General features: G+C 39.7%; 1 protein-coding gene across 1 annotated transcript in view; it reads left to right on the top strand.

Annotated features, from left to right (window-relative positions):
* Positions 1-18674: 18674 nt before the first annotated feature.
* The window catches only part of ROR2 (receptor tyrosine kinase like orphan receptor 2), a 146370-nt gene continuing 141149 nt past the window's right edge, over positions 18675-23895 (top strand). Inside the window, exon 1 of the mRNA XM_065861437.2 lies at positions 18675-18942. Coding sequence (XP_065717509.1) covers positions 18855-18942 — 88 coding nt within the window. The 5' untranslated portion in view covers positions 18675-18854. The remainder of the gene's footprint in view (positions 18943-23895) is intronic.

The following is a 23895-nucleotide window of genomic DNA, read 5'->3' as shown; positions in this document are numbered from 1 at the left end:
TTATCAAAACCCAATAAGTAATGGAGTCAGAGGGAAAACTGCAGAATTGGAAATGTATAATCCAGTTGTTTAACTTCGATCTGATGCAGGCCAAAAATGAGAATATTTGGGGACATTACTAGCAGAGATGTCATTACCACATAAAAGAACTAATCCTGTCTGCGATTGCAGTTTTCCAGTACTTAGAGGGTATCTGCAAAGAGTGCAGAGGCTACTTCTTCACAAGGAGCTACGTGAAGAAGAGAAGGGGCAGTAGGTATAATTTGTACCAGGAAAGGTTTCATACTGACATAAAGATTTTTTTTCCAGTATGACTGTTCTCACTGTAAAACAACCTCTTCAAGGATGTGATGAAGTCCTCATCACAGGAGGATTTCAAGACATGACTGGACAGGGTGCTGAGTAATCTCATCTAGTCTCCCTTTCCCATGAAAGGTTGGACGAGATGATCTTTTGAGGTCCCTTCCAATCTTGGATGTTCTGTGATTCTGTAGTTCTATGATTATAACTCAAGACAGGAAGCAGCAATATTTTTTGACACACTAGTCAAAATTACCAAAGAATGTCACAGTAAGTGTTGAGGGGAATACATGAGAAAGAATTTAAACTCCATGCATTACAATAAGTACACGTTAAACTGATTTTAAAGAGAGAGGATTAAAGTGATAGCAGCACTTGACAATCTGAGAGGTGGTTGTGACTCCTTATCATTTTTCAGTGGTTTGGACTTTTTGTGTTCTTTCACATAATGAGAGAGTGAAATGGCTGTGCTGTACAGTTAATTGCTGAAAGAAAATATTTTTTGTTTTAACTTTATCCAGCATAGTATTTTTTTATAAACTAGCTTCAGTTGTGTTTATCATGTTTCTACCAAGTAAAGTTTTGCTTTGGTGTTAGTGGTGAATGTGAACTTCAATTACATGATCTAGGCAGACTATGATACCCCTTACCATTGTACACACCCTTTAGATTTAAAATCTGAGTATTTAAGTGGCCTTTAAATAGCCTCTATGGAATACTCAATGGTAACAAAATTACTTTTTATGCTGATATGGAATACTCCATGGTAACAAAATTCCTATATGACTGTTCAGGTAGAATATTTTATTGGTGAAAGACCATAGGTCTTATTTTGATCCATCCTTAAATTTCCATGGTCAACATACACACAAAGGATTGCTAGCAAACAGTAGTAAGCATTTGCAGCTATAAATTTCCTGACTTTTTCATGGATGAAAGAAATACACAGAAGTTAAGCCATGCTCATTATTGTATACAGATTGTTTTACTGAAATGTGCTGAATTATGAATTTTGTTAATAAACATATTTTAAATACTTTAATTGCTTATACTTAAATTAAGAATTTTTAAATGTTTATTGATTTTAAAAGATCAGAACTTTTAAGTAAGTTGCTCTCTTTTGTCTTGAAGATTTTGCTATTTCCTGCACCTTTGTTTTCCAGTCATCTTCCTGCTTTTTTTTCCCTTCATTTTCCAGGGTAACCACCAAAAATAAATGCATTGTTAGTTGCTTAAGAATTACTTCAGCAGTGGAAGTGTTTGGTATACAGTAGACCTTGTTACAGTGATTATGTTCACATTTCATAAATACAGAGGCATGTTGCTGTTGTCTGACTGGGTTGGAGGCAGAGGATGTGCAGAAAGTTGTATTAAACTGGAGGTTTAATACGATGGTACCAATTAATTTGATTTATTAGGCAATGATTCCAGTGAAAATGCCATGACTTGCTTTCAGTCTGATTCCAGTGCTCATCTGTTCCTTGGTGCACAGTGTTGGTGAATGCTGTGCAATTTACTATGCACGAATATTTGAGGTTTGAAGCATGAGTTAAAATCTGGAGAAACACATAATGACTCAAGTGTCAGTGATCACCTTGAAGTACAGAAGGCCAGTTCTGTCATTTTAGTAACTTTTTATTATTTGAAACTATAGAATTAAGTGTGGGTAAGATATCACAGCTGCAGTATCAGACATGCTGGAGTTACAGGTCAAAAATGGAAACATTTTTTGAATGCTGTGAGGTGAAGACAAAAAGATAGTGGTTTTTTTGCAAGAGTGGAATTTGGTAGTATTTGAGGGGCCCTCCATCTGAACATGAAACATAAAGTGCTCATTAAGTGCTAGTTAAGAGTAATAGGATATAAGAATGCAAAGTGCTGCAGTGGAGCTGCAATGGAGAAAAATGGCTACAAGGATCCTAGCTATGACTAGTAATTAGACTAGGTTACAGAAGTTAATTGTCACCAGAATTCTTGCTCGTCCATTGTTGGTCCACCCAAGTCTAGGGAGTAACAATGCACAATGAAGAACGATGAGCTTGGTTCTGAGTACTGGAAATTGTTGCATATCAGGAGCTGTTTGTGTTTGCAAGGAAAAAATAGCAATAGTGACTCACCTCACTGCAAAATTAGATGCATCTGGGAATTCATGAGAAATTAGCACATAAATGAAGTTCCAGTTTTCCTTTGCAACCTGAAGGAAGAGTTCAATGTGTGACAACAAATGGAGTTTACTGTGTATCCACACATATTTCTAGAAATACTTTTGTTGTGTTGGGCTAAGAAAAGAGTTGAGAACAGCCATGTGAAAATAAACAACAGTTCTGATCAGAGGTAAGAGATGGTATCAAATGGCAAAGTTTGAACAAGTTTAAGTTTGGGCTACTTCAGTCCTTAAAATTAAAAAAAGAAAAAAGTTCAGCATATGTGTACTGCTTTGGCCACAGAGATTCTTGTGCAGCCAGCAGACCAAAAGGAAGGTGTAGTAAGCTGACTCATGGGTGAAAAAGAGTGCTTGTTGTCACAGATGGAAAAATTGGAGCAACATTTGCCTTTGGGGTAGTTTACTATGAAACTGTTGATAGGCAGCATGAAACTTGCACAATGTCAAATCTCTTTAGCATTTGAGTGTTTTATTTGGTGACTGAATAGCCTGATACAACCCTTACTTCCAGAAAACAAGGGCAGCCTCAGAAGGGTCCTATAATGCTAGTGCACACCTTTGTGTGTGTGTTTATCACCCCTTCAGGTAGTATTGATGTATTTGAGAAGTGAAAGAAGAGCATCTTGCAGTGGAAGCAAACTCTGTTCTAGCTGCTGTGTCTCTGTTCAGTAGGCTATAGCCCAAAAGGCCACTGATAAATTCTGCTCTCTTCCTCTTCACAGACATCACAGTATTGCTTTTGCCAGGCACTAATGGCAAAGAGAGAAGTTCAAAACATCTGTGTTAACGACGACACTGGAACAGCAACTTCTAGACAAACAGATAACTTCAAGTTCTCATATGTTCACCCACAGAACCCAGAGTTGAAAGAGAGTTAATTTTCATGTTTTCTTGAAAGATCCAGGTGTGGATCCTGTCTTCTTATTATCGCTTTTCCTGTGAATTATCCACTGCCTTAACATTATGATATAATTCCTGAAATTCCTGCAAGAGCAAGCTACGTTCCTCAGACAGCATAGGAGCATCAAGCTGTGCTTCCCAACAGTCTCGGGATGTATGAGCCCCTCATTACTTGCAGTTCCCTGCCTGTTTCTTTTTGTAAATGTAAATTGTTTTAAATATAGATTTTTTTTCCCAAGAACTACGTAAAACTGTGGGATGTTCCTGAGCAGAAATCAAGGGACCTAATAGACCCTTGAAGACAGCCTACATGAATTCACATAGAAGTACTCAAACTAACTAGCTTGTTTTCTTGGCTGCTGAATAATTATGTTGATGATGTTTCCCACTTAGAGGCACTCAAACGTCTAGGCAGTATGCTCAGCAGCTAGTATAAATATTTTGGTGTGGTCAGCTGAAATTACTCATTTTCATAAATCCTGCGGCCATTTGAAATGTCTCAACTAGTCAGACATGACTGGAATGGAAATATATGTTATTACATTGATGTGGTGTTTGTTATCCTTCCCATGGTACAGGCCATTAGGAAAAGCACCCTCCAGCAGAGAGAATATGTTTCCTTTGTTAAAGGAAAATATTTCACTGCTTCTGGCAAGTAAAAATAAATAGAAAAGTATATTTTTTGTGTATATGAGAGGGAAAATATGCCTTTCTTTTTCCTCACTTGTATCTCAAGTTTTTCTTATGCCATTATACACAATATGAATGACCTTCTATGCAAAAACATTTTTAGCATTGAAGAAAGTGCAGTTAAAACTCCACCTGCCATTGATAAGCAACTGCTTTCTGAAGACATATGTATATTTCTTTTAGAGATGTGCAAAAAGAAGAACATAATCTCGCGTGTTTTCAAAAGCTGAAATTTCTGATTTTTAAGCTCAGCTTCAGGTATGTAGGTTTGCCAGAGAAATTTTCTGCAAGTGACTGCAAAGATCTAGCAAGCTGTCAGTTCAGTGATAAAGTGAAAGAGAAGCTTTTAAATTTAGTTTTTTTTCCTAGTATTTATGTCCATTCAAAATTATAGGATTTGTGTTTAAATTTTGAAAATAAACTAGTCTGTTTAACATTAGCTTTTAATTTGTACTAAAGCTTCAAGTACTAATAAATACCAAGTTTTTCATTAGCATTGGAGACTCCTTAAAACACAACATGAGGGAGTGTTTTGACATTTTGAAAGAGAGTTAGACTTCATAGTTCTTTTACGTACGAGTACATGAAGTAGGATAATGGAAAGTACTTGACTCATACCTGTGTTGTTATCTTTACAATTCAGATACTGGAGCGCTGTTTCTGTCTGACATAGGGGTACTACTATGCAGAGTTTGCAAAGAGTTGATAGGATAGTTTGTGGCAGAACTGCATGAAACCATGGTAATTTGGATGTTTTTTGGTTTTTAATTAGACAGAAACATCTTAATTGTTTCCAGTGTTAGCCAGGTAAGTCCTTTGGTATCAGTACTACAGACAGCATTTAAATCATTAGGTATCCCAGGCAAGTTTGGTACTCCACATAAAGATAATACTACGAGTATGTAGAATATGTGCCTCATGTAAATGAGAGTGTTGGTTTCTACTGAAGTCATGGTTTCACTGACTTCGTGAATTTATTACTGCTAATATTCACCCCACAGAAGAAGTAAACTAGTGACCTTATTGTGTGCATAAATTATTGGGTTTGGTCTGTTTGTACATCCTTTTAGCCAGATAAACCATATACAACCCTTATACTCTAGGATTAGAGCATCTGTGTTGATAATCTGGTCCTAATCCAGAAACTGTAGCTAAAATCAATTGTGCTGAGTGTTAATGTCGCTTTTTACCCTCAGAATACAAATGTGTCTAATTCTGATTGAGAGATGTGAGCCATCTTGGCCAGCTGTCCAATGCCCAATCTCTAAAGGCATACTTGTTTCTTTTTCCTTGGGTTTTGACCTTTTGCAGTTATGTGTAAGTTTGAGTTAGCAGAGCTTTTCACTCAAGTAGGCAAACCTAGACTTACGTTTATGATACTCGTCAAAAGCTACTGAGAAACTTGAAGGATATGAGCAAATTGTTGTTGAATATTTTGTTGAATCCTGTTGGTATTAAGTGCTGCATTGGCTGGCATGAGAACTGTAATGTGGGAGGCAACTATAGTATAACAGCTAGACCAAGAAAGCAATACTTCTACCCTCAGGCAGGTGGTTGTGTTTTTGACCCAATATAGCTTCTTTAATCATTTAGCTACACAGCAGATCTGAGAAGGCTCCAGATGGAGGCTGAACCTACGACCCCCTGACATAAAAACATCTATGATACCAATTACACCATCTGTTGGTCATAAAACCACATTCTCTATCTTTTCTTGGCTCTTGTGTTATACAAAAGCTGAAGGGTGATATTTGGAGCTGTTCTAGTTTATCCATGCAATTTAATGCAGAACACATTTTCACAGAGAGGGAGAACAAAGCACAATAGCACTAAAGTTCAATTTACATTCTCAGTCAGTGAAAACAAAAATGAAAATAAAAAACAGTTGTCTGAGTCATTATTTACACCCAAACTATGGCTTCAATTGTAGTTTTTCCCAGTGTTTGTGATTTAAAAAAATCCTGAAGAACAACTTCTACCACCACCACCGCAACTTCTGAGGACCCGGATTTGAATGATCTGTAAAAATAAAATTATGGCAGCATTGAGGTATACGCAGATCACATTATTACATGATGTGTGCCTAATTCTAACTTTTGCCTTTATTTAGGGATTTGTGTTTGGGAATGTACAGTACCATCTGAGTGTGGAGTATTGTTAAGCTGGAGATTCAACTAGTCCAGTACACATACCCCGAGAATATCTCTGGATATAGGTCTTCCTTGTCTGAACTCCCTGATCAGACTCATGAAACTGGTGCTGTGAAATAATTAATAGAGTTTGAAATTAGATCTCAAATTTTGTCTTCCTGTGGGTACAATGGTGAGTTACTGTGGTCATCAGAAATGGTAATGGAATACTGAGGACTGGGATAAGGAATGATGTACTGAAATACAAGACATCATGTGTTAGGGATAAATCTGATGGCATAGGTCCATCAAAGCAAGGAAATTAGAGAATGTGCATTACTGGTGCAGAATGGATAACTGTGGTAAGGTAAGTTTTACATCTTTTACGAATATTCTGTTAATATAATAAAAATTTTTTTTGTCTGTGGTATTTGACTGGATTGTAGTAATGACATCTTATGGAAGCTGTATTGTTAAATTCAGTGACTGCTTTTGAGCATATTGTCTAACTGGAAGAACAGTTTAGACACCTTTCTTACTATATGGCGGTGTTTTGATCAATAGTTGAAAGACTAGAATGCTACTGCCAGAAACAAGTGTGACCTATGCATTCTGGTACTGTATCTGGTGGTTGGTTCTGTGCTTCATGACCAGTGAAGTCCAGACAGCATTGCTTTTTAAGAAACCTTGTTATTTAGCTGTCCAACACAAAAATAAATGTCTTCTATATTATGCAAGTGATCTAGGTATACAGTAGGAGGGGGAAATATTTCATAAAAGAAAGTCCAAAATCCTGGCATCCCACTCGTCCTTTTGTGACTTCAAAGCTGGCTTCCTAAGATGAGAATAAAGCATTGAATAAAGCACAGTTGAGTTTACTGTTAATACATTGTTGTTTTGTTATTGTTCCCTCATCACTACTTTTTTAATAAACCATCTTCTTCTTTCTTAAAAATAATGCCTAATCCAGACAAACGGAAGTGAGAGAGTTGAAAAATGAATTTGTAAAGTTTGTCATTGGTTAAATTGAGGAAAATATTTGAGTTTTCCATTTTGATTTATTCCTTTTGTGTACATCTCCATAGGGTTATGCCACAAGCTTGGCAAACATGAGTGGCTATGTTGAAGCCAAAAAGAGGAAATAGGTAAGTGCACACCAATCAGTAGGGTAGATAAAGTGACAAAAGCACAATTCAGATACATTTTTCTTCTGCCAGCAGAACAATTGAGCATACTTTCACCAGAGCATTTATCATTGGTTAATACTAACAATGTCCCCTAAAAAAAGTGATTTTCATGATTTGTCATAGGATCTATACTCTGAAAAATAATACTGATTATGACTTATAATGGCAAAAATTATGTCTGTGTTTTCGAAGTCCTCAGTTCAGCCTCAATTTTCTTGTATTCATCTTCATAAACAAATTTGGATACTTCAGTGTTTGCTCATGTCACTGAAAAACACTTGTCTGTCATGGTAGAATTTAACGTTTCATTGTGGTGACAGTTTTGCTTTTTTTGTTTGTTTGGTTTTAATACTTTGTGTCAACAATAGGACCCATCTTGCTGTTTTTTAAAAAATTATCTTGGAAGAGATCTCAAAAGGCCTCGTAACCTGTTCTGAAGCAGAATCAAGTACATAGTACTTGTTGGTAGTAGAGTACAAGTACAAGTACATAGTACAAGTTGGTAGTAGAGGATAGTCTTACTGATACTAGAAAACTTCTGCTGAACACAGTTAATAAAAGACCAACCACACTGGATCAGGGTCTGCCTGCCCAGCAACTTTTTATCAAACTACAAAACACCTGTAAGAAAGACAACTTTATCTCAGTTAAGAGTTTAATTTCTGTTTCTTAAGATCTTGATCTTAGATGTGCAAAAGGGCTCAACACCAGAGAACTGTAATAGTCAAATCCTGTAGTGCTCATCTCATTTACTCTACTTAGTGTCACCATAAATAATGCAAAATACATCTTACTATCTGAAATATCGTTGTTATAGTTCCTTCCGTGTTTCAGAACACTGTACGTTGTATATTAACGTGTGCTCTTATGCTTCCACATCACCTTTTAGCTCTCAATATGTTAGAAGTAATGCAATTTCTCCGCTTCGCGGAGAAATCTTCACAGCTTGAATAGAGAAGGAAGGTTTTTGGTTGTTTTTTTTTGTGTGTGTGTGTGTGTAGGTGAAGGCCAGTTCTCTGAAGCACAGACTGAAAGTCAAAGTGCTATGAATTTTCATATCCTGATCCAAGATGCAGGTTTTATTTCTCATACAATCACAATTTTTATAGAATTTTAGGCAATCTCCCCTTGGTTTTAGTTTTCTCACCTCTAAAAAGTGTTTACACAGCTTCTTTAAATTTGGGTTGCATAGATGCATGTTTCCATAAGACTGCGAAAACCTCTGAGCCAGTAAGTTGTGTAGTACAAAGTATTTATTATGAGGCAAATCTCTATTTTCAAGTCTTGTGTCTTCCACTTCTGTGCTGTGTAATTTACAGTAAAGCTTTAGATCTCTTTAGGAAACAACTGTTTCATCTGAACTCCTCCATAACTTCTGACAGACCTGTCTAAATATAGCAACATTGGTAGTAAGACTTTAAATAAATTTAAATATGGCAGGTTGTGAAGGTTATTGTTATCAGTGTATGTGTTTTGGACAAAAAAAAGTCTCTTCTAAGGTTTACTAAAGCCAAATAAACCTAAATGGAATAAAACTGGTAGAACTGTATTGTATAAATGTTAACATAAGTATAATCTTCATTGCTGAAAATAGCGAAAGATTACCTGATAGACAGGTATGTATTGGAAATTATTTTGCTAGTTGGCTATGCATTCTTCTCCAAGTTCAGTGCCATTAGATCGCTCCAAGTATTCCTATATATGGTAGTCCTAAAAAATGTTAACTGCAGAGTTTAATCCCTTTGTTGGAAGGTATGCATGTTTTTGTTTATATAGAAGTTAGTTATATTACTTTTGTTAGGCATGTCTGATTAAAATTTGCCAAGAAGGTTGTAGAATAGTTCCCATGTGGATACTAAGTTTCTTTTTATAACATTTCAGATTTTATTGTTTCCATAAGTTTTCAACTTCATTCAGTCCTTTGTTTCAAGTCTTCCCAACAAATTTTAGTTATGATTGTTCAAATCTTCTTTGTAATATATTGCATCAGATTTTAAAGCAAATGCTGACAGCAGCAGTATTATACCCAGCATACCAAGTGGATACCACATGGTTTGAATAACAGGCACCCCTGCTGAGGGTGGATCAAATCAAAATCCTTGCATAGTCATGTAAAATGCACTGATAGAAATCTGTCTTTAAATATGTTTTTTTTATTTTAAAACTGATTATTTTAGAGTTTATCCTGCCACTGATGCATAAATGTGATTCCCACTAATGCTAATGAAAGCTGGAAAAGCTACATCTTCAAGTAGCCCTAGAAATCACCCCAGCCTTATATACCACTAAATAAACACAATGAACCCTGTAGAGTTCATTGTAGGCAACAGGAAAGCTAACTTTAAGATCTTAAACATCACAGTCCTTTGGTGTTACTATCAATGCTAAAGACAAGATTTTATTTTCTTTAATTATGCCTTGGTCTGAAATTCTTAGCAACAGTTACTGCCTTTCTGCTATTTAAAATATTGAAGCTGTAAACTAAAAGTAAGCAGCAAAAGTTAAATTCCAGGAGTAGCATTGGCATTACCTCATTTATATTGTACACAAGAAATATGTTTATGTTTTGGCTAAATTTTTGTAGGTTTTTTTTTTTTTTTGCCTGAGAACAAAATAACAGAAAATTTTATGAAATTGGAAATGTAGATGGAAACTGGAAGTAGACTGAATATATGCAGAACGCTGTTTAAGAACAGTTATCTTCTTCTTATCATGCTCTTAATTCTGTCTTCTTCATTTTACTTTAATGGTATTGTTTCCAAATAATTTAAACAAAAAGAAAAAAGAAAAAAGAAAAAAAAAAAGGGTTTGGGATACTTGTGGTTGGTTGTATGAGAAGATCTTGTAAGATTATTTTAATGATATACACACATCAGTATAAAACAATCTCCGTGGTACATCATTAAAAAAATACACATAAGCCCAGTATACAGTCTCCATGTTCTAGGAACTCAAGCTCTTGTTCACAAAAAAACTTCCATAATGACATTAGCGTCCATGGCAAGCTGTAGGTTTCACATTCAGCCCCACTGGCAACAGTTATGCTAAAAATATTGCAGTTTTTTCCCCCATATTACAGTGGAAAAAAAAAAAATTCTCATGGTTCCTTCCACCCAGATTTATTTATTTAGTTCGTTTTATTTCTAGTGCCATGTGCAGCTCAGAAGCATTCTGATCCATTCTGGTTCATTTCAGTGTGAGCAGCCCTGTACACTGTAAGTCACAATATAACAAAAGTCTCCTGACTCCTTTCCTACCAATTCAGAAGTCTATGCTGCATTTTCTCCCTTCCTGTTGAATTAAAAACTATTCAAGTGTAGAAATGTGAAGTTAAAGCAGCGCACCTTCTTTGCTTTCTTTGTCATCCACAACTGACAGGCAAGAGAAAAGTGCTGTTCAAACTTTCCCTATTTATCCTTGAGGTTCCCAGAAGGCTTTGGCTCAGAGTTGGAAATGAGCTGTCCTGTTTCTCCACTTCTTAATTTTTGTATCTGGGTGACTTCCAGGCTGCTTGGTCACTGCTGAGAACCTGGGAGCGGACAGTTGCACTCAGGATCTAGGTCTCGCTGTGCCAGTGTTGCCCAACATCAGACGTTGCACCAGGCAGCAGCTGGCACATACTGGGGCCTTTTAGATGAACTCTTCTCCACAAAAATGACAATGGTGTCTCAGAGATACCATCGAGTCTGGTACCATCAAGTCTATGCAATAGCTCTGAGCATTGGAGTCTAATTTAACCATGCTATTTAATTTAATTACAGATTTGTTGTAAGAAGTTGACTGTTGCTGCTGCTATGGCTGGTTGGGAAAGTTATCAAGAACTGTTAGTTTAAAAGCCTTTCATGTAAGGCAGGTAGACACTTGTGTAGTGCAGTAGCTGATGTTGTGCAAGTGAGATAAACCTTCATCAAAACCTGTGGCTCAGCAATTTCTGAACAACACAGGAACCAAAGTAAGTTTTCTCTCCTCTTTGATCTTGGTCAAATTACAGCTGTTAGGGGACAACAGTGGTGACTGATCTCACAATCCATCTTTGCCTGTTTGCTCGAAGTGGGAAATGCTGACTGATGTCAGATGAGGGGTATGAACCCCTGTAAGCAGAGCCTCAGATGAGGTAGAAATTCAATTGCACAAATAGGACTGAATCCAGGAAGTATATTCTCACAGTTCCTGGAGTGAATCAGGACATGGAGACACTGAAATAGCTGACCAGGTACAAAAATTTTTTATTCTCCTTTTATTAAAATGTGAAACCACTTACTTGCCTTCAGTCCCTTTTCTTCTCCCTGTGTTGTGTATGGAGACCTTTTCATTCAGGAGTTATCTAATCTGCCCCTAGGTTGAGGCAATTACATATCTCCCTCAGCAGATCAGACTGAGCTTGCAATTTAAACCCAAGACAAAACATTAATCATTTTTCTCATTATTGGTAGTCTCCAATCTTGTTGTGCCTCTTTTGTGAATAAAAGACAAAGAATATGAAAGGGATGATAATAAGACCTTGAAGAGAAAAATAAATTTTGGTAAGGTTTTTCTACTTTTAGAGTTTAAAGAACATAATTGTACAAAAGAGATGGGATAATTCGATATTGAAAAATACACTTTAATTAAAAAAAAAAAACCAACGTTCTAGGAGAGGGACAAAAAAGGCACAGACTCCTTTTTGTGGTTGTGTAGTGAATAACTGTTCAGATTGTTCCAGTTCCAGTAAAGGGAATGAGAAGAGGCAAAGAGCATCTTTAAGTGAACAGAAGTATCTCACTTTTCCATTTTTTGTGAAGTATGTATTTATGGGACTTGTGCACAGACAAAGAGAAGGTGAGAAAAAAAAAAGGAAAAAATACTATATAATGGTATAATGGCACTGCAAGACCATAGTCATTCAATAGCCAATTCAGACACAGTGAAACCTTGTAATTGTATATTAAAAAAAAAAAAAAGTATATTTTAAAATAACTGTACTTGTTTAACCCTATGCTGCTTTTAACAGAAGAGAACCTCAACGATCCATGTGGGAGTTGGGGAGCCAGTTGTTTTCTTTCCAGCTGATTGGTTTTGCAAACCTCTCTGGGGAGAAAAGGTTTTATGCAGTCTTTAAAATGTTTAAAAGCAGAATCCAATGTAATCATGTCTTCTTTAGTGTACTTCAGTATGGTCTCTGTTATCTACACCATTGACTAGTTGTGTGCGTGTGAAGCAGTTTCACTCATGCTTGTACCTCTGTTCAACTCTGTGTTATAATCTCAGGTTCCTGTTCTTTAAGCACAATGGTTTGTGAATGCTGTAGAATACATCATTAGCTTGTGGTATCCCAAATATTTTAATATTCTTCAATACACTGAATTTTCTTTTCATCAGTTTTAAAGTCTGGATTGTGGGTGAGAGAAAGGAAAAATGTGGCAGACTGTTGTTCCCAGTGTTGTAGACCAGAGTCAACAGCACTCATCTGCTCCATGCCACAGAACACAGCAGCACCGAATGGATTTTAGTTGTATTCATGTTCCCATCATGATTGATGTGTTGTCTTTGAAGTTCTTCCCATGGTCGCTCTTGCTCCCTTATGTGTGTATGCCATATGTACCTCTGAGTTTGAGGAGAGAAGAGGGAAGGAGAGGAATTTCATTTCACCACATGACTGATCCCTAGCACAGGACTGCACTGTGTTTAGCCTGCCTCTGCTAGACTGGGGTTGTTGTCCATTGGAGGCTGCTTTGTGACTGCAAAGGCTGTGGCGTAAGAAATAATAGCTTGTGCTGACTGCTTCTAGCTTTCTCCCAGATTTTACCTCTTTCTGAAGTATATCCTTTTTTTTTTTCTTTTTTCCTTATCCAAATCCAAGGGATTCTTTGATGCATTTTTGACAAGCTTGTAATGAGATGTCTCCCAGCTGCAGTACTCTTAAATGCTTTTGGGAAAAGAACATAGATCTTCTGGTTCCTGTTTGTGGCCCTAAACTCCAGCGTGCCAGTGTTGAAGACTGCCTGTTCTCTAACTAAGGCTAACTTTAAGAAACCAAACCATACCGAAGAAAAAAACCAACAAACACACACCACAAAAAAAACCAAACCAAACCAATAAACAAACAAACAAACAAAAACCAAAACCAAACATTCCCCAGAAACTGCCCCCAAAACCTCCCAAACCAAAACAAACAAAAAAACCCAACAAACCAAGCCATGAACAACAACAAAGCCAACCAACAAACAAAACCCACCAAAACCCCAGTTTGAAACAAAACAAAACAAAACAGCCCAGACCACACCAAACAAAACAAAAACAATCTTCACCTTCTTTCCCCTGTCCCATCTTCCCCCACAATTGTCCTCCTTTAGACACTGACATGCACATCAAGGGTCCCAAAAGAGCATTCTCTGTAGTCAGTACCCCCTAGGGGCTGACTTTTAAACTCTTGGCTCAGCTTAGTGCTTGTCTGACACCTTCATGTCCAGATGATGGCCTTTCAAAATACAGCAATATCTTGTTTTGTGGCAACTTGCAAATTTCTAATACATGTTTAAATTGAACTGTGTTGTTATCTGGTGTCTAGATCCACTGACATGTCTGTCTGACTGAGAAAATGATGTATTTTTGGTGTTGCCTTGTATTGTAAACTGCAGTACTTAACACAGTATCCTAGTACTAAGAGCTTGTGTAATGGATTTATAGGTTTTTACCAACTCAGCAAGTAACTCAGCGTGATAAGGGCACATAGACACACTTTTTTCACTTTGAAATCTGTCAAATGTCTGAATGTTGATACTCCAGCTTGCCTGAATTTGGTTTGCAGTTTACATAAGTTAAACAGTTACAATTTTAATTGTTCTTATGTTATTTACAAAACTGTAGCATTCTAGTGCCATGGCAATGGCTGACATAAACAACTAAAATAAATACACATCAGTACTTAAGTACAATTAACAACAAACAATAATTAAAATTGCATTAAAAAAAGAACCTCAGTTTTATTTTTTGGAGTATAAGAGACTAAATGCCAAGATCACTTTTTAGTGTAATAATGACCATTTCAAAGATTATTTGAGCTCTAAATTAATTCAGACATTCGTGTTCTTGTTTAATTTGTATAATGCAGCCAAGTCACTCTCTGAGGGCCTAAATGTTGAGAAAACTCTTCATAGGTTGAGCTGGTATTTGCTATACCAATGAATACCACCACTGGTTTCCTTCCAAGCTGTGCTTTTCAGAAGACAGTGACTAAAATTGTTTGGGTGGTCAGAATGAGGCACAGGTTATCAAGACCCTCAAGCATTGTGCTAGGAACAATTTCTGGAGCTCTCAGTGGAACTGGGCACTCAGTTGCCATGGCTGGGGCAGTTCTCTGGCAATGTATAAATGTCAAAGTGTGCAAGGAATGTTTAAACCAAACAGGAGCCAGCTAATTAGGTGTTCAAGATTACACGGGCACATTTTGGTGTTACAGATTTGGGCTTGGGAGTGTGAAGCCTGCCTGAGTCCTGGTTTAGATGTCTGAATCCCTTTTTCAGATTCGGGCCATAGCAGAATTCCGTGGAACGTACTTTTACTGTTGTAGAAGAAAGCCCAGGAGTTGATCCTGGAAATGTGAAGCATATAGGTAATGTTTGCAATAATGTTTTCTGTGCTGCTTTCACCATAGGAATAGAAAGATCAGGCACAGAGTGATTTTCTGAATAAAGACAGTACAGCAGTTAGAACTTATCTAAGCTTGTAGGATGATTATAGGAACACTAAGGCCTTGAAGTCTGAACCACGTCTGATCTTATGTTTTCTTTAAAGTTAATTTTGTTATATTTACTATGAAAGCAGACACACGTGGCAAAGGGAATCCATGCAAATCCTGTCAGGGATTTCCAAGCAAGTTCAGGCTGAATTCCAGCTTTGCCCATTGCTCTCAACTACTCCTATTAGGCACGTACCATATGGTCATGCAAACAAATACACGCACAGCTTTTTCTTTGTCAAATAGTGACAAAACAGTTTGGGACCATATGCTGCAGAACACAAGGGAGCACTCTAATTGCTTTCATGAGTATGGCGAACCAACCCAGAAGACACATGCAGTTGTCCAGGCTTCTTCGCCTACTGTACATATTTTTTTACAATACAGAGGAAGAATTTGTACGGTGGTTTCTTCACAGTAGTGACTTCACCGCGGTCCTGCTAAGTGATTCTTCTTGCAAATCTGAAATATGAAATGGCAGTTTTTGTGGTCAGTGACAAAATAATTTGTGGCTATGAAGGAGACTTAAATTCTCAATAGCTAACTCAGTCTAGTCATTTAGCCTTCATAATGTAACCAGTTTCCCCTGCCAAGTCGGGAAAATAATTCACAAATTCAGTTTCTATCAAATGCTAATCTATTTAGAAAAAAAAAAAAGAAAGGATCCATATCTTAGTTGTTTTATGAGATTTTTTGAGAGCATCAGAAAAATAGCAAAATACTACTTCTTTGTATGATTATGCAAAATGTAGAGTAATTTATGCAAGCAGTTTTATCCTCTGTTGTGTTTGCAAGGTAAGAAACTCAGCTGAACGATCATAAGCTCCAGAGGAACATAGACTCAGAGTTTGTAAGGTTTTAGGCAGGTAGCTGCTACAGGCTTTAACCAATTAAACTTTATTGTGAAAGGCACAGCACTGTCTCTGCTTTAGTTTCTTGGACACACTTCTTGGCACTTGATTGTTCTATTGCCTGCATTAGAAAACTAATCCCATCACCTAATAAGAAGAGTTGTTATCATCCCAACTAAACAGCAGATATTGCTAGAATTGTGGAATAAAACAAAAAATGGGGGAAAGGAGACAGAACACTGCAGGCCTGGTTATGTCTTATTTTCTTTCTCCACTGCTCCCATGTCATCTACTGAAGAAGGTGCAGTATCATGTAACTGGGAAGTAATATACACACTGGTTACTTATAGTCAGTGGCAAGTTAACAGGTTTTTAGAGAGGAGTGGAAGAGTGTATAGTCTTTTTGTTGTCCTCAGCTCACGTGCCGCATATGCTTCCCGTATCACAATATGTGGCTCTGTGATCTTGCCCATTTCCCCAGAGATCAAGGCTTTGTTCAGCTCTGCAGATGATATTTATGAAGAGTGAGAAAAAGTCATCCAGATACCTACAGGTCTATTAGTTGGGCCTCAGGAATTTATGAAGCTCTGGAGTAGAGTTTCGAAGAAAAAAATTAACATAATGGATGTTCATAGAACAAAACTAATTTACTAAACGTATATCATGTTAGGCAACATGATGTATCTTTAATATAGCCATATTTTGAATTCCAAACTATTAGATGGAGGGATGCTTTTAATTATTGATCTCTGACATTTAACACAGATTTAACATATTCACAAAAAGCCTTAGCACATGTCATCAGCATGCAGTCAAAATTTTTTGCTGATGCAGAGCCAAGTGTTATTCTTGACAAAAGATGGAGCAGGATATCTTACAGAAATAACTGGTCTTGATGACTTGAGATACAAAAAAAAGGAGGATTCATGAGGCCAGACACATAGAATTTGAATGCAGTTCTCTGCTGTTAGGTGTACACTGGTAATGATAAAGAGAACATAGATTTTTCTAACACATCACACAACATCTGTAATCATCAGGATGTATTGATTAGTCTTTTCAGACCAGAAAGGAAATTAGACATTGTCTGGTAGAGGAAGCATCTCCAATACTATGCTGAGCTTGAGCCACCTATCTTCAGAAAGATTAAATCAGATTGCCAAAAATACGGGTGGATAGAAGGGTAGGGAGAGTGGCGGGAAAAAGGATTAAAGCGGTCAGGGAATGCAGAACTGGTCTTTTCAGAAGAAATTTAAATATTTATGTTTTTTAGTGTAACAAAATAAAGGTTGAGGTATCATTCTGGTCATTTTATACTGTAGACAGGGGAAGTGGGAAGCTATTTATGTGAAAGTATAATAGTGGCACAAGAGATAAGGAGTATAAACTGGTTATGAATACATATAGGCTGGATATCAGGAGTATGTTTCAAACCATCAAAGAGGCAAGGTCTGAAGCAACCTTTAATCTAAAGAGTGGACCTTGTAAAAAACATCCTCACTACTTCTACATTACATTTCATATGTTTATGAAAGGGATTATAAAATGTGGTGTTGTGATGGGAAGGGACTGAATTCAGTCAGTCCTACATTCCTTCCAAAGGGGGATCAGGACCTCCCTTTGTCATGCTTAGGTGCCAGGAGAATTTTCAAGATGGAACTGGAGACCTAGAGGAAAGAAATGGGGTGCAAAAGTAGGAAGAAAGAGTATATTGTAGAGTTTGCCTTTGTTTGCAATAAGAAGTAAATTAAATAGAAAATTAATTTCGCTGTAATTATGAATTCAGAGCTTGATTTGAGGGAGTACTTAAAGGAATTTGTATGTATTCAGCACCATTCAGCATCAACTCTCCAGAAATTGAGTCTAAAACAACAGGAATGTTGTATTTATAGGCAAGATATACAATTAAATTTGCTGTTGTGTTGTAACTTTGAAAATATGGCAAAAATTCAGGTGTTACTGTGTTCTTGGAGTTTGTACGACCCAGTTAACAGAAGCCTGCTCACAATTCTGCCATTATCTTAGAGTACTAATTTTTTTGAACCACAAAAAGTGTAAACTAAAAAGGACTTTGAAAAGCGTTTAAAATTCTGCTCAGAACGCCCTTATTTCTGGTAGTAAACAACTGCGAAAAGTATTGAAGTTTTACTCGGAGTAGAGTAATTTTCTGGTTGTTGAAGATGGAACGAAAAATTTACTTTCGACACCCTAACAAGCGAGACTCGGTAGAGCGCGTAGAGGAAGATCCCACTCCTGGAGGTCCTTGCGTCTTGGAGTAGGTGCCATGGAGCTGAGGCCCCTGAGCGCTTTGGGGGAAGGAGTAGCTGTTTTCAGTCACTTCACGTTGTGTGCGGTGCCGATTATGCTGCGCGTTGGAAGGAGGCAAAGGAGAGAAGCGCGTTTGGCCGACGCGCCTCCTGCCCACTTATTTTTGTTTTATTGGGGATTTTTTTGGGGAAGCTTGGAGGCTCCAGAGGCTTCCGGGTGCAGGCCTCGCCCTTCCGAGGGGGCTCCTGGGGGTCGTCAGTTCCCCCTGTCCCTGTGCTGAGGGAAAGGTGGGCGCGGACTCCACGCGGCGGGCTTGCCCCCGGCAGAGGGTGCCGGAGCGCCCAGACGGTCCCAGTCCTGTCCGCCCCTCTGCGCCTCTCCCCTCCCCGCTGTCGGGTTTGCCCCGAGTGACGTTGGGATGCTGGAGAAGGAGGAGGAGGAGGAGGAGGAGGAGGGGAACGGAGCGCGGCTTCCTCCGCCCCCAGTCGAGGACAGTCCGTTAGCGGGAGCACAGGGCCAGCTTGGCGGTGCAGAGGAGAAGTTTGCGGCAGCGCCAAGTCCCCGCGGCACCAGCGCCGGACTCCACTGCGGCCGCAGGCGCTGCTACCCCGCAGGCTCTCTGCCGCGGCGGCCGGCCGGGCGGGCAGCATGGTCCCCGAAGCGGGGCGGCGGGGGGCGGCGGGCCGTCTCTTGGCCCTGCTGGCGGCCGCCTGGCTCCTCCGCGTCCGCGCCGCAGGTAAGGAGCGGGAACTCGGCTGGCGGGGAGGATGCTACTGCTTTTCGGGAAGGGACGTGCGGGTAGAGGGAGGCAGGGGAAGCTGCGCGTGTGTCTGGAGAGTTGCACGTATTCACTTGGGACCGGCGGAGCCGCCAGCATCCCCAGGTGGTGGTTGGTGTTGGTTACTTTTTCTTTCTTCCCTCCTTTCTTCCTTTTTTTTTCTCCTTCGTTCTTTTTGGCAAAATGGTAACCTGATCTTGCCTTTCTTTCTTCCTTTCTTCCTTTCTTCCTTTCTTCCTTTCTTCCTTCCTTCCTTCCTTTCTTCCTTCCTTTCTTCCTTCCTTTCTTTCTTTCTTTCTTTCTTTCTTTCTTTCTTTCTTTCTTTCTTTCTTTCTTTCTTTCTTTCTTTCTTTCTTTCTTTCTTTCTTTCTTTCTTTCTTTCTCTCTTTCTCTCTTTCTCTCTTTCTTCTCTTTCTTCTCTTTCTTCTCTTTCTTCTCTTTCTCTCCTTCTCCTTCTCTCCTTCTCTCTCTCCTTCTCTCTCTCCTTCTCTCTCTCCTTCTCTCTCTCCTTCTCTCTCTCCTTCTCTCTCTCCTTCTCTCTTTCCTTCTCTCTTTCTTTCTCTCTTTTACGAGGGGGCGGAGGATAGCAGGAGACGAGGGCAGCGGTGGTTGCGCTGAGGAAGGCTGGCTAAAACCTTTTCCCCGATCGCATCCCGGCGCCCCTGCTCCGCTCGGGCAGCGAGCGCTTCATACCTCTCCTCCGCCGGTTCAGCGCACCGAGCCTCGTTGGTGGCGACTGGGGGAGGGGAAAAGAAGGAGAAAACAAAGAAAAAGTTTGGGGTTTTGTTGTTGCCGAGGGTGGATAGCACTGAGTGGAGCCTCCTCCTTCACTCCGCCCGCCTTCCAGCCCTCCCCTCGGAGTGGTTATAATAATGTGTTATTATTTGGGCCGTTGAGTGTTGCCAGAATCTCAGCGGGAACGAGGAGGAAGGGGTGGGGATTAAAGTCGAGTGGGCGAGGGGGCACCCGCCGCTCTTGCAGCTGATGGAGACTCGGCGGGATCCCTTTCTGTGTGTTTTTGAGCTTTAAAGGGTCCCATTTCCTCTGTATACCTGTCTGACCCTTGGGGACTGAGGAAGTCAGCATTTAGACTCAGGAAACACTAGGACTCGGTTCAGCGAACTCCGCGACTGTTTTTAGGGCTGAATAAACTACCTTTATTAACATCTGACCTTGCGCCGTGGCGGCGGCAGTGCGGGTCCTTAACAGTTGCCAGTTTGCAGTTTGTCCGGCATCTCTGAGGCGAGCGCCGTGATTTTTAGGGACATGCTGGGTTGGAGAGCAGCGGTGGTGTAAAGAGTTACAGTTCCTGTAAAGCCGCATAAACTTTGCTAAGCCTTTTTTTTTTTTTTTTTTTTTCCCCCCGCTCCACTCACGCGTAAGATATGTGGTGCTTTCAGAGCAGAAAAGGGGGGGGGGGGTTAACGTTTTAGTTTTCCTTGGGATGTGAAATGCACCGGGAAGGTAGGAGCTGCCGGATTGAGCTCTTTGATCTTTCGTGAAACCATTATCTGGAAAATTGCCCTCTCCCCCTCTGCAGCAGATAAACCTTGCACACAAACTCCTTGTCGGGGCGTTTTGCCCAGGGACTAAGGGAGGAGATGTCAGGCGGCACCATTTCCATGCCAGGTTTGTCACCCTTCCCGTGCTATCCACACCGGGCAGTGCGGGAGCTCGACGGTCAAGCAGCGCCTTCCCCCTCCCGCCTCTCCTGGCTTTAATTGCACCGAAGTGCAAGAGGAGACCGATGATGTCTTTAAGGAAAAACAGTGATGCTGCAGATTAGAGGGGACTTGTTAATCAATTGCACGTTTGAAAGGGCTTTTCTACCCTTTGTTGCTTTCGCTAATCCATTTACCTCCCCCCGGGAGGTGACAGATGCCTATATTTCCTGTTATTCAGCTCCGGGGGCCTAGGTCTTGCCATTTGTTGTGTTACCGTGAGGGGAGAGGGTCGGCAGAAAGCTAGAGGTCTGGGGGTTTTCCGGGGCGGGGGGGGGAGAGCGGGAGGCGAGCGTGTTACAGCTCGAGGATTCGGGGTCAGTTCCCGTCGCGTTTATTTTTCCTAGTGCTTTTATTGCTCCCTTTTGAAGGGGGGCCAGCTAGCAAATTGCGCGGCCTGCCCTGCCTCTCTTGCGGGGTCGCGGGTTCCGGGGGTCTCTCTGCCGACGGAGGGGGGCTGAGGGGGGGGATTTTTGGCAAAAGCTGCGCCTCCTTCCGGGGCAGCGGGTCGGATGACAGTGAGCCTCTGCGGGCTGTGAAAGAAGGTGCCAGGCTTTCTGTCCCCGTTCCCACTCTCTTTCCCGAGCAGCCGAATCTGTTTTTTTTGGACGCAGCGGGAGGGAGGCTGCAGGGTGTCCGGGGAGATTCTTTCTTTCCTTCCTTCCTTCTCTTGCAACCCTTCCCCTGGAACCCTGCAGCCCGTGAACACCGACGCTGATGCATCTGCCACCGCCAGCGTCTTTCTGCGCTCCTAGAGGCTCCCCCGCTGTTTCCGGGGGGGGACACGGTCTCTCGGCCACCGCCGCGCCAAGCGCTGAGGCGCTTGCGGGGGGCGAGCGCGGAAAAATGGGCAAAAAAAAAAAAAGAGCTCGGGCGGCTAAAGTTGGGAGCACGGCAACGCATCCCCGTCTTCTTTTGTGGGCAGTGGTGCTGCTCTCTTTGCCTGCGTGTGCCGTCAGGAGACATTTCAAATTTGGTGAGACCGTTTCAACCTTATCGGAGGCAGCCTAAAATCACAAACTGCTATTAAAAACGGATTTGAGGATTTACATTTTGTTTATTTTTTAATGGTACCCCGTAAACAGGCTTGTGATAATAGTCTCAACTACCTGTGGAAAATGTGGATTCGGTATCCTTCGACAGGCATGAAGTTCGAGACTCCATTTTCTTCACCGAATGTACGGCACGGTGTTTGAGAGCCCATAATACCAGCAATAAATACTTGTGTACTTATATTGTTAAGCGGTATTCTTCTGTTTAATTAGATTTGCTTAATGGCAAACAGAGTCTTTGATAATCTACATTTCATTTAAACGCCTATTTTTGAAAATGTTATTTCTGTATTTTGAGTGTTCACTTTACAACATGAGAAATTAGGATCATAGTTTTCTGAAATTAGTGATGCACGGTGTACTCGGTTTATAGACTTGGCCCCTTACTATTAAATAGGAAAGGACGTTTAATCGGCTTGAAGTTAATACTCATGTGAGTTGCAAAGTATGTAGAATGTTGTATTTAAAAATACAACCAAAAGTTTTGTCAACAGAATGTCTGGGAATGAAAACATAATGGTAACTCTGGTATGATTTTCATGCCCTGAAGTTTGTAAACTTCTACCTAATTTTATAAAGAAAAAAATCATAACTTTTTAGAGTGGATAAATGAACACAAGTATAGATTACTTCTGAATGCCTTTAAATGCCTTACTACAAAAAGCTATAAAATACTTGAATCTTTAATGTTGCATGATATTTAACTGTGTGTTCCTCTAATAAATGAGGTTCGGTTCTGGAAATTGTACATAGGTCACCTGGTGAAAGGTAATAAAGCTTTGAATAAGATAAGCCTTCATATAACTTTTAATAAATGAAGGTGACTACATGAACTGTTTTTAGGTCAAACCTTAATCGAACCTTTTCTAGCATTAATTAAATCATTAAGTAGTGTAGTGGTGAAGCATCCTTGGGTCAACGGTTGCCACTGAATGTTTTTTCCCCCTTGAGTGTCTTGATTATGTTAAGGATTTGTAATGGAATTGCAGTTCTCTCCTTAATCTCTTTTCTGCTGTAAACAACATAGAAATGCAAGATGCAGGAAGAAAAGGACCAGTTGACAGACGAGGTAAATTAATCCTGTTTAGTGAGCTTCCAGTTGTTTGCAGGAAAGCTATCTTTTTTTCTAAACTCACTGCACTTTGTGTAAGGTGTGAATAGCTTTCAGAACTGTCATTGGCATGGAAGCATATTTGACTGCTAATTGGAAAACTGACAGACTTAGCCCACTAGCCAATGCAAATGAAATGTAAAAGGAAAGAATAGAAATAAATACTGAGTTTTGTTTGATAACGACAAGAATCTTCTATACAGAAGACCTGTAGAGTTCTCTTCATGGCTTATCCTCTGAGGCTTAAACTTTTATATTCAATAAAAGTGTCAGCTAGAAGCAGTCAGCATCTGAAGGCTTTGATCATACTTTTGATTGAGAGAATTCAAAGATGCTCTTTGTGTCATTTTGAATAATGGAGGCAAAGAAAAATATTAAGCAAACTTCCTTTGTTTTTTAATACATACATCTTTTTATAGGTATTCTGTGTTGCGTTGTGTGGTTGCTCAGAGGGAAGAAATGCTACTTACAGTACTCCATCTGATTTATAGCATCTGTCACTATGTTCTCTGTGCGAAGGCTGGCTTGCTATTTAAGTTTGTTTATTCATTGTGGGGCTGTTGCTTTGTAAAGGAAGTTGTCATTAGGCTCAGCATGTCTGGAAAGTATGCAAGTCCTCAAGTCTTCTAATCCAGTGACTACAAAGTAGTTAAAGCTTCAAAGAAGAGGAATGGCAGGGTTTTGCTGGACTGAAAGAAGATGCATTGTTTGTTAATCCCACTTTTAATTGTTACTCGTACTGCCCACGGGTGCAGCACGGCCAGTAACCATTCGGGACAAACAACAATTTAATTTAAGTGACTGTCTTTCCTCTTGGTTTTGTCTAAACGTGTAAGTAGTTTGAAATGAAATATCCATTACTAGCTTTTTGCATTTACTTTTTCTAGGCCTTTGCCATACACCAATATTCATTTACAAACATCCTGCTGGATAGTTTTTCCCTTTTTCCTCCACAGACTTGACCCACAACCAACCTCTTTATATCTGTGTGTCCTCTTCAACTAGTTTGTGAAAAGGTTTCCACTTT

This window comes from Patagioenas fasciata, chromosome Z, assembly GCF_037038585.1.
Source record: "Patagioenas fasciata isolate bPatFas1 chromosome Z, bPatFas1.hap1, whole genome shotgun sequence".
Taxonomy (NCBI): Eukaryota; Metazoa; Chordata; class Aves; order Columbiformes; family Columbidae; genus Patagioenas; species Patagioenas fasciata.
This window is presented reverse-complemented; position numbering and strand designations above follow the sequence as displayed.